The sequence below is a fragment of the Triticum dicoccoides genome, chromosome 6B, assembly GCF_002162155.2.
Source record: "Triticum dicoccoides isolate Atlit2015 ecotype Zavitan chromosome 6B, WEW_v2.0, whole genome shotgun sequence".
In the NCBI taxonomy this organism is placed as follows: Eukaryota; Viridiplantae; Streptophyta; class Magnoliopsida; order Poales; family Poaceae; genus Triticum; species Triticum dicoccoides.
The window spans coordinates 21,775,767-21,787,455 of NC_041391.1; the positions used below are offsets into that span (position 1 = coordinate 21,775,767).

An 11,689-nucleotide genomic window follows, 5' to 3' on the forward strand; every position below is an offset into this window, starting at 1 on the left:
ATGCAAGCTCACTGCTCCTCCCACTAGATTCAAACTAATCACACATTATAATAATTCAAGTTGATTAGTCGATACATCATTAGCCTCCTATTTGCCACCTCATGAACTAATGTGCGCACACATATATTAGAAGAGGCAAATTATTGGGATAATCGCATGATGGAAAGATTCCTTAGATTTCCTTCAGTTTATCTTAATAAAAGAATGGAACCCTCATTGGACATAGTTATAAATACAACCATCCCCATGATTCAAGCTCTTTACGACTCCCATTGGACTTATCATATACTAATTGCACGTTCTAATAAGACAAGCTGATTGACCAGTCATCAGGCTACCAAATAGTAGGTCATTACAACAACAACAAATCTTGATGCATTACATTATTGAGGGGTCACACCAAGCCAAACTAAGAGTTTGTTGTCTCAAGGTGACCGTATAGTGTTGTCATTTTTGTTTCTTAAGTTGGATAATCACATGATAGAAAGATTCTACCGACTTCCTTAAAATTTACTTAATTTAATATGCAGACTCTCGTTAGTCATAGTTATAGATACAACCAACCCCATGATGTAATCTCTTTAATCCTCCCCTTGGCCATATCATGAATCGAGAATACATTCCAATAAACCAAGTTGAATTGTCTATATAATATAAGTGCCAGCTGATATGTGATTGCAAAATCAATTGGACAGATACATTGGATTCTTGTGCCGACACGACAATCAAAACTAAGTCTTCTGCCTCAAGGGGAGCATAAAGTTGTGCTATTTTTGTATCTTTTGGAGGATGAACATATGATGGAAAGATTCCACATTTTCTTCATTCAATTTTTTCTTAATAAACTAAGGAGACCCTCATTTTTCCTAGCGAAGAAATAGAACCGACCCCATGATGCAAGCTCTTTACTCGTCCCACTGGCCATATTATGAACTCATCGCAATAAGCCAATTTATTGGTTGATACATCAACACCCCACTAGCTAATATGTCCTTGCAAACAAAATTGGCTGGAAACATTGGATTTTTGAGAGGGCACAACTATCCAACCTAAGTGTGTTGCTTCAAGGTGAGCGTTATTTTGTTGTTTTTGTTTCCTTAGGTTGATGACCACATGATGGAAATAATCCATTGATTTTTAGTTTAAAGGATGAGGTGCCCCTGGTTTCTCATATTGATAAATACAACGAACCCCATGATGCAAGCTCTCTACTCCCCCATTAGCCCCAAACTAATCACCCATTATAATAAGCCAAGTTGATTAGTTGATACATCATCAGCCTCCCATTTTACTTCCTCGTGAACTAATATGCACACATCTACATTAGAATAGACAAATTATTAGGATGACCACATGCTGGAAATATTCCGTAGATTTCCTTCAATTTATCTTAATAAAAGAATGGAACCCTCATTGGACATAGTTATAAATACAACCAACTCCATGATTTAATTTCTTTACTCCTCCCATTGGAATTATCATGTACTAATTGCACAATCTAATAAGACATGTTGATTGACCGATAAATCATCAGCTGGTCAAATAATAGGTCATTACAAAAATAGTTGTCTTGATACATTATATAATTGAGGGGACACAAGAAGCCAAACTAAGAGTTTGTTGTCTCAAGGTGACTTTATAGTGTTGTCAGTTTAGTTTCTTAAGTGGGATGATCAATGATGTAAGGATTCTACTGATTTCCTTAAAATTTTCTTAATAAAATATGGGGACCCTCGTTGGTCATAGTTATGGATACAACCAGTCTCATGATGTATAGTCCTCCCATTGGCCATATCATGAACAAAGAATACATTTACATAAACGAAGTTAATTGATTGATACATCATCAGCCCTGCCAGCTAATCAGCCCTACCAGCTAACATGTGATTGAAAAATCAATTGGCTGGATACTTTGGATTCTTGAGTTGGCACAACAATCGAAACTAAGAATCTTTTTTGCAAGTTATCAAAACTAAGAGTCTTCTGCCTCAAGGAGAGCATAAAAGCCATGCCTTTTTTGTTTCTTTTGCAGGATGACTATGATGGAAAGAATCCACAATTTTTGTTCAAATTTTTCTTAATAAAAAGAGACCCTGATTTGTTATAACGAGTAAATAGAACCAATCCTGTGATGCTAGCTATTTACTCGTCCCACTGGCCTTATTATGAACTAATCGCAATACGCACATTTATTGGTTGATACATCATCACCCCACTAGCTAGTATGTCAATTCAAACAAAATTGAGGGATACAATAATCCAAACTCATAGTCTGCTACCTCAAGAAGAGCATACAATTTTTCCCATTATTCTTAATTAGTGGGATGATCGAATGATGTAAAGATTCCACATATTCTGTTAAGTTTTTTCTTTAGAAGGGAAAAGCACCTCGTGGTTCATAGTGATAAATACAACCAACTCCATGATCCAAGCTCGTAACTACACCCATTGGCATTATCATGAAATAATCGCAATAAGCCAAGTTGATCGTCTGATATGTCCTCAACACACCAGCTTATATCTCATTGCAAAACAATCTGCCTGATACACTAGATTCTTAAGTGGACACGACAATCCAAACTATGAGTCAGTAGACTGTACAATTTTGTTTCTTTAGCGGGATGGCCACTTGATGGAAATATTCCGGTGATGTTTTTCTTAACAAAACAAGGGGGGCTCTTGTTGGTCATAGTGATAGATAGAAGCAACCCTTCATGCTAGCTCTTTACTCCTCCTAGTGGTCTCATCATTCGATTCTTGAGAGGGCACAACAATCCAAAGTAAGAGTGTGCTGCCTCAAGGCGAGCGCTATTTTGTTATTTTTGTTTCCTTAGTTAGATCACCACATGATGGAAAGATTCCATTGATCTTTTTAACTAAATTAAGGATGTCCGGATGTGTTCGAGTGCGAACACACCTCTCTCTCTCTGTGTCGCATCCACTGTCTATATCAAGGTGTCCAGATTGATCTTTTTAACTGAATGATCAACTATAAGAGCATCTCCAACAGACGCCCAACGTGCGGCGCGTTAAAATCCGGTTTTTCGGCGCGCCCATCGCCGGGTTTGGCGCGGCGCGCAGCGCTGGCTCCAGCAGCTGCCCTGAAATGCAGCGCGCGCGCAGCTCCAGCAGCGCGCTAAAATGCAGCGCGCGAGCAGCCGGCGCATCACATTTGTTGCATTTTGGACACAACACATCCACAAAACAAAGACATGGCATATAATTTAAATCACAAACATCATTCAACCAAGTTTAAAATAAATAGTTCAATTTATTATTACAACTCAAACACCTTGCGGGGACCAAGCGGCAGTGGGCGGCCGAGCGCTGTTCGTCGGAGAACTGCCGCGCGCGACGGGCGGCGCTGACCAGAGAGAGGGAGGAAGCCGCGGCCGCGCGGGGAGAGACTGGGGAAGCGCCGGAATGGTCGCCGGAAAAATGGGATGGCGCGGGCGGCGGCGGCGACGTGGCTGGATGGGTAGGTGGAGTTGCGCGCGAGCGCTCGAGAGTTCAGCGTGCGGGAGCCGGCGCAGCAAATAAGCGGCGTGCGATGGCGTTTCCGCCCGCGCGCTGAATTACATATGCCGCGCGCGTGGTTTTTGCGCGTTCGCGGGAGCGCCCGAAACGGTAGCGCGCGCTAAAAGCACTACTTTTTCAGCGCGGCACGTATATAGCGCGCCTGCTGGAGATGCTCTAATAATTTGTTTTTGCCTTGTTTTGTCGCATTCGCTGTCTATATCTATACCTACGGTTCTTTGGAGTTCCAGGCTTCCAGCGACAACTGCCGTGTCATAAGGTGATCGATCCCCTTTTCCCATGTTGAGCCCAGCACATGTTTGGGCCGGTTCCGTCCTCATGGCCCCTCGCCGACTAACCGGTCGTCACACTATCGTCCTCCCTGCGGCGGCGGTATACCAGTCCGGCCTAACCTCTCGCTCGCGCCATCAGGAAGCAAACTCATCTCGCCTCTCCCTCACCCGCGCCGCCGAGCATACCTCCAGCACCAGCCTTTCTTCCACAAATGCATGCCACCTCGCCGCCTTCCGTGGTCGTCGGCGTCCACCTCCACTCCACTGGATTTGCGTGAGGTCTCGAAAGATTTCTTCTTCTCATGGTAAGGAGCTCTTGCTCTGCTTGGATTAATGTTTTTCTTTCATGAGTTGGTGTTGCTGGGAGAGAATCTTCACACCGGCATGTCCAGTCCTTGCTGTTATTATGATAGAGCACTCTCGTCGCTTGGACACGGATGGTTAAATCTTGCTCTCCCTATGTCATGATCTATTGATGCTTTTACTTCCTCTCCCCGCAATCTATTCTTTCGGGCAAGCTCATGCGCTGCCGCATCTGCTTCCCAAAGACCTCAGGAATTCCTGAGCAGCTTCCACGAGGTAGCTAGGAGCGTATCCTGCGTATATTGTGCGTACTGAGCGGCTAGAGGACACTAGGATCTAGTACCGATCTTCGACAGTGGCAGATTTCACGGTCGTGTAGGCGACTTGAGTCTGGATCTCAAGGTGTTGACGGCCTTTCTGAGGCTGGTGGCAGTATGGGACATTCCTTCCATCAACAGATCAAGTTCGATGCGGCTCGGGAGGTGACACATACGTTTCTTTCTGAGTCACCGAGAAGTGGCTTTTGCATGCAGTCGAAGCCTCCGGCGGATGCGCCGCCAGCGGATGTTACGCACGATGTCTCATGCAGGGATGTCAAGTCATGCCTGCCACCAGCACGTGCTGCACGGTGGCTCTGGGGGAGGTATCATGACTAGCTTCTTGGTGCTAGATCGAAGGTGGTGCGACTGTGGCGGGAGGTAGGCGGTATGCGGCGTCCTTTTTCTGATGTCTTGTCCAGAGGTATATCCGGGTATCGAGGCATCGGTAATCAGATAAGGGGTGATGGTACAAACGGTTTCAACGACGAATTTATGCACTTCGGTGGAAACACAAGATCTCTGATCAGGTCAGTCGACGCACGCCTGCGTTGTGTCCTTGCTGAAGGTAGTGGATTGAAGCTTAACTTCGGGGATGAGAATCCGGAGTACAACTTGGTATTGGACTTGTCATCGTCGGCGCACGTACGGTGATTCCTTCTTGAGTGCATAGCATAGGAGTTGTGTACTTTTTGTTTTGATGTCGCCTTATAACATATGGTTAGTGGCTATTTGTTGGACTTACTGCGCATGCGGCCACTGGTTTTTTTTTTTTTGCTTTATTTTCGGTTCGATGTTGTTCGGCTGCTAGATTTTACACTTTTAATTATATATGGCTGCATGCATCGTCCGGATACAGAGGTCGGGGGTTATTTTCCTTTCTTAAAAAATAGTTACTGGTCCTCGTGCTCGATGTTTGGCGTGGATAGACAAACACGTTTTAATGTGTGGGATTAAAGGGAGTTCGCTAGGAGTTCAGTTTCCCGTCCAGCTAGCGTAATGCTTTTCGGTTCTTCAGATGCTTCCAAGTTGTTGTATGATATCCATGTACCACATAAGTAATCTTCTATTGGTCCATGACAAACGTTTATTTATCTTTGTCAAACAGCATATGTAAGACAAAAGGCAAACCAGGGATACAAGGTATGAATATCATTCTTCCTCCTTGTTTCAACTTCATGATTGAAATAGTTTTAGTTGCTTTTAGACCCTAAAACTTGGAAATGAGCTTACGAAAACAAGTCAGTATTTCGGAAATTAAGCCTGCGCTTGCAAGTCCTCGTCTTATCCGATGGTCAGAAGCGTTCCAAGATCCGTGCCAGGCAGTTTTGCAATTCCATCATGTACAAAGTACACAATCCGGGCTCTATGGAGCAGAATGTGGACATGTACAGCTCGATCCGGTCCTCTCCCTCCCGTCACGTCTGGCATTTCCTATTTGGTGCCTATGGCGTCCGTAAATGGGCCGGCCCGTCTAGGCGCCGGTTGACATTTTCTTTTTAGAATATCTATGAACTTTTTAAAAATTTCAACAGTTTTTTTTTCAGATTGATGAACTTTTATGAATATGGATGAACTTTTTGAAATTTGATGAACATCTTTTTGAAAATGGATGAACTTTTTTTTATCTATGAACTTTTTTTCAGTTCAATGAACTTTTTCTAAAAATACATGAACTTGTTTTTGAATTTCTATGAACTTTTTTGAAATTTAATGAACTTTTTAAAAAATTATTGAAATTTTGCTCAATTGGATGAACTTTTTTTCAATTTGAATGAACTTTTCTTCAACTTGATGAACTTTTTTCAAAATTGATGAACTTTTTAAAAGATATGAACATTTTTTTAAATGGATGAACCTTTTTCTTTAAATCTGTAAACCTTTTTTGATTTCATAATTTTATTTTCATAACAAAAAAATCAAAAAGAAACTGGGGCAACACGCTAGTGTGCTGGCCCATGCTAGCAGTGATGTAGGCACCAGATCATTAAAGGGCGCTTGCAGCGCTGCATAGGAGCTCCCATCACATCCCCTCTCCTTCCGCCGAACATGGCAGGCGCCTTCTCCAGGACCCAGTCTATCAAGCTTAGTATAGCCCATTGATCATCAACCCAAGATGAATTAGCTCCTATCCATTAGTTAGATTGGCCTAGTCTTCAGTCCTGCCCACGCCCCGCTGCTATAGGATAGGTCATTTTGACCATGTTTCTTAAAAAAGAAGGTCATTTTGACCATGCGGACACAAACCCTATTGACGCTCGTTAGCGACAGATCGTTGTGCTTTCGCTCAGGCGAGCCTCCAGGTACGGGATTGGCGTTTGCCGTTTGATTCATTCGCTGCTGCTTCCGTCTCTGTTCTTTGCGGGGGTTTTTTTCGTTTTTCTTATATGGTTTTTTTGCTTCTAGTTTTTTCACTCTTTTTCCCGTTTTTCAGTTGTTTCGTTCCGTTTTTTTTGGTTCATTTTTCTTTATTTTTCTTCTTTTATATTTCCTTTTTTATTTTCTGTTTCTATTTTCTTCTATTTCGTTTTTCTGTTTCCGTTTTTCCTTTTTTATTTTCTGTTTCTGTTTTCTTCTATTTCGTTTTTCTTTATTTTTCTGTTTCCTTTTATGGTTCCTTTTTCCGTTTTTCTGTTCCTTCCGTCTCTATTTATTTTTTGTTTTCTTCTATTTTTCTTCTCTATTTTTCTTCTTTTATGTTTCCTTTTTTATTTTCTGTTTCTGTTTTCTTCTTATTTCTTCACCACGTATTACGAAAATCTTCATCGTATTAAGAAAGTGTTTATCATATATTATATAATAGTTCACCTAGAATTGTTCACCATATATTGTGTATTACAAAAATGTTCACCATATATTATGAAATTGTTCAACATATATTAAAAAGTGTTCATTGTGTATTTAAAATTTGTTCATCGTACATTAAAAAAATTGTTCGATGCATACTACAAATGTTCATTTGTGTATTGGAAATTTGTTCAGTGTTTGTTTCCAAAAAAAGGTTCACTGTCTTTTAAAATTTGTTCAGCGTATATTTAAAAAATGATTTCTTTGGAGAAAAAGATTTTGCCGCCGTCTTGCATATTTTAAGACTGGCGCTGCAACACCGTTGTAATCGCTAGCTTGTTTGGCTTGGCTCGCTAGAATCCTGAATGAGGTGTGCAGTTTGATCCATGCGTGCGCTTCCTTTTTTTAGATTTTTCGCTGGACTTGTGATAGGGCCGGCCCATTTGTGTGCCGCTTCAGCGAAGCCGCGATAAACGGACACTGACGGGCTGCGTATAGGAGCTCTCCATGCGGACAGGTCGCGGCATCAAATCCCGTCGCAACCATTTTTTTTTTTGGGGGCCATTTACTCTCTTTGCGGTCTAAAAATAAAACAAAGAGCAAAGCTCTAGCAGCTGCGTCCTGCATGTTATATTGTGTACCTAGGGTACCTAATCTATTTGTTTTGTGCCTAATTTTTAATCCAATTTTATTTGAAATAACTCGGGTGGTATAATGCTGAGATTTCCTTTTTTTTCAAAAACCGGATATGCCAGTGCTATCCAGTACAAATTTGCAGCCGAGAAAAAAAACCTGCATGTGATGACAGGGTTACGATCCGAACAGTGAGTACTAGGGGTACGAAAGAGGGGCAGAGCCTACCTACGGTGCAGGTGTGACACTCGGTGTTTACGAGTTCAGACCCTTCTTGAAGGAGGTAACAACCATACGTCTCGGTCCTGAGGCTTGTATTCTCTTGAGGGATATGATTACAGAGAGTGCTTAATCCTTTCCCAAGAGGAAGAGGGTAGCTTATATAAAGTGCGCCGCTGCCTCTCCAACACCAGGTTGCAAGGGTGATTTAAGTGTCAAAACTACGATGGTTACTAGTGTAAATAACCACAAGTACGGTAGTTATAGGTAACAGTAGCCATAACTACATTAAACCCCGACTTAAGACTACTCGATCATTGCAGCTCCAACGTTACCCCATCGTCTCCCTTGTCCGATTGATGGTGGCTGGGCCGACTGGAGGGAAGATGTTCGAGTGCTGCCGGTGCGTCCGAGTGGACTTCTTTGTCATGCGCATCCTAATGCGCATGTGGTCCAGAGACCTAACAATGATGGTGTGGGACCTTAGGTTGGTCCTAGATGTCAGGTCTTTGACACTACCTTTAGTAGGTGACCTCCTCATGTGACACCTTGTTCAGATAAACTATGTTAAACTGGTCAAGAATGAAAAAGGTAGTTGTTTTCTAATTTCATTTTTCTTTTCAACTATTCCGGAATTAAATGTCCAGAGTGGACTTGGAGCAATATTTACTGTAGAAAAATGGTCTTCTCTGTTAAATATTTGATGAATGGGAATGGTCGCATCGAGTTAATACCGTAAACAACATAGGAACGGAAGGATGTAATAAGGAAGCAGCTCAACAATCCCGAATTATCTCTATCTTCGTATGACACTGCATGGATGGCTTTGGTGCCATTGCCTCGTTCTCCTTCGTCTCCATGCTTCCCTGGGTGTGTGGAATGGATATTGCAAAATCAACATGATAATGGATCTTGGGGTATCCATGAAGCCGACTCTTCAGCCAAAAAGGATCTTCTCTTGTCCACATTGGCTTGTGTTGTTGCACTTAAAAAATGGAACATTGGCCTCGAGCACATAAGGAGAGGTATAGAGAAAAAGATGTATTTACTGGTTTATGTTCTTTTATTGTCTTACTTTTGAGAACTGAAATGCCTTCATTTGATGATAATCATATTGATCAGGACTGAGTTTCATTGAAAGAAATATCTCCATTGCCATGAATAAGATTGATACTCCTATAGGATTCGACATAATATTTCCTAGTTTGCTTAGCACTGCCATTGGGATTGGTCTAGAATTGACTATTCCACAGACTGATGTTGATGGGATTCTTCACCTCAGAGAGGAGGAATTAAAACGGTAAGTCAGTGAAATTTCTAGAATTAAAAGTGTCTTGTTTTTCCTTCCCATTGTACTTGAGAAACATCTGATTTGTTAAGTTCATTTGCTTGAACACTGGTTATGTCAATGGAAATATTTATCTGCCTTGTTTCTAACACTTATGCTTCTCGAGAGAAAATTTTAAGGAGATTTCCTTTTATAAGTTTGTCTAAAAAGTGTTCTGTGAGCATGATGTCATTCATATTTACCTGTGCTACCGAGAATGAAAGATTGGTCAATCGGAATATTAGTATTATGTAAATTAACCTCTCAGTTACATTTGATATCTCTTGTACGTATTTAATTCAGACTTGCTGGAGATAAATCTTGCGGGAAAGATGCATATATGGCTTACATAGCCGAAGGGTTAGGAAATCAATTAGACTGGAATGAAACAATGAAGTTCCAGAGAAAGAACGGATCATTCTTCGACTCTCCTTCGACAACTGCTGCTTCCGTGATTTTCAATTACGATGAAAAGGCTCTCCAATATCTAGATTTACTTGTCAGCCATTTTGGAAGTGCAGGTGGGTCATTCTACCTTTCCGTCTTAATTGCAAGGCCGTCGATTGTTCTCCATTACTTTTTGATAAAGGACCCTCATAAAACTCAAACCTTCGTATGAGGGGGATACAATTTTTTTTGTAGTTCAATACTCGATTGTTCTCCATACCTACTAACAGTATTTTATTTATGTAGTTCCAACAGTTTACCCGATAAATATACAATTTCAGCTCTCATTGGTTGATTCTCTTCAAAAAGTTGGAATATATAAGCAGTTTTCTAGTGAGATAAATGACATTCTAGATATGACATACAGGTAATGACCGTTTGTTAGTGATGATTTGATATCTTCTTTTAGATGTTTATAAACTTGATTCTATGCCATTTTCAGTTTGTGGTTGCAAAGAGATGAGAAAATCGTGCTAGACATCACAACATGTGCAATGGCATTTCGCCTTTTACGGATGAATGGATACGATGTCTCCTCAGGTCAGAATTCATTATTCTGCTTACTCAATGTTCTGACTTGTTTTAACTTACTCGTTTTAATCTCGCACAGATGGCATGTCCCATGTTGCGGAACTCTCCAGTTTCACTAGTTCACTAAAAGGATATTTGAATGATACAAAATGCATACTTGAATTGTACAAGGCTTCAAAACTATGTTTGTCAGAAGATGACGTGATATTGGACAATATAGCCATCTGGTCTGCCAGCTTATTGAAGGAAAAGTTGTGCTCTAATGAGGTGCAAAGAGAGCCAATTTTTGCGGAGGTGCTTTCCTGAATTTACCATTAAGAAAAGGATTTGACCCTAGATATCACTGGTGCTTCAATTCATGTTTAACTCCATCCTTCAATAATTTTAGGTGGTTCATGCTCTTGAATTTCCCTTTTATGCCACATTGGAACGTCTAGACCACAGGTGCAATATCGAAAATTTTGATGCTAGGAGTGCTCAGATGCAAAAGACGGAATACTTGTAAGCTAGCTATTTCGCAAAAGAAACACGCGGGTCATATAAATATAGCTGAGACAACCATTTCAAACATTTTTTCCCGAATCAGGCCATATGGTGTATTCCAAGATATTTTGGCTTTGGCTGTTGAAGATTTCACTACTTGTCAATCTATTTATCAGGATGAGCTCCTTCATCTTGACAGGTAATCATATATAGATACGCACTCTTGTTTTGAGAACTTCGTTTTTAGAATATTTCCAAAATTTTATGACAGTTGGGTCAAAGAGCACGGGCTGGACCAGCTAAAATTTGCACGACAGAAGCTGCCATATATCTATCTCTCGGCTGCGGCTAACATATGCGAGCCAGAATTGTCAGATGCCCGCAGTTCATTGACCAAAAATGCAGTACTTACCACCGTTGTTGATGACTTTTTTGATGTTGGGGGATCAATTGAAGAACTGGGAAACCTCATATCATTGGTTGAGAAGTATAATCCCTCATGTGTTTTTCTGCTCTTTCTTCACGACTGGTGTCTTATGAATTGCTAAAAACTGACCTTCCCCTTTTCTCCCAATGGTTATGTTAGGTGGGATGGGCACAACGAAGAAGATTTCTACTCAGAGGAAGTAAAAATAGTATTTTCTGCTCTATATTCAACTGTCAACCAGCTTGGGGCAATGGCTTCCACACTGCAAAATCGGGATGTTAGAGAACACATGATAGACGCAGTGAGTTTATATACTCCCTCCGTCCACAAAATTCTTGTCTTAGATTTTGTCTAAATATGGATGTATCAAGTCACATTTTAGTATTAGATACATCTGTATCTAGAC

The 11,689-nt window shown here is 41.0% G+C and overlaps 1 protein-coding gene across 1 annotated transcript in view; it reads left to right on the forward strand.

The window, feature by feature from the left end:
* Positions 1-3,821: 3,821 nt before the first annotated feature.
* Positions 3,822-11,689, forward strand: part of LOC119323942 (ent-kaur-16-ene synthase, chloroplastic-like) — a 9,629-nt gene continuing 1,761 nt past the window's right edge. Inside the window, exons 1-12 of the mRNA XM_037597653.1 lie at positions 3,822-4,114; positions 5,538-5,572; positions 8,817-9,093; positions 9,191-9,368; positions 9,699-9,916; positions 10,089-10,209; positions 10,285-10,382; positions 10,453-10,667; positions 10,762-10,874; positions 10,960-11,055; positions 11,128-11,343; positions 11,443-11,584. Of these exons, the coding sequence (XP_037453550.1) occupies positions 3,856-4,114; positions 5,538-5,572; positions 8,817-9,093; positions 9,191-9,368; positions 9,699-9,916; positions 10,089-10,209; positions 10,285-10,382; positions 10,453-10,667; positions 10,762-10,874; positions 10,960-11,055; positions 11,128-11,343; positions 11,443-11,584 (1,968 nt within the window). The 5' untranslated portion in view covers positions 3,822-3,855. The remainder of the gene's footprint in view (positions 4,115-5,537; positions 5,573-8,816; positions 9,094-9,190; positions 9,369-9,698; positions 9,917-10,088; positions 10,210-10,284; positions 10,383-10,452; positions 10,668-10,761; positions 10,875-10,959; positions 11,056-11,127; positions 11,344-11,442; positions 11,585-11,689) is intronic.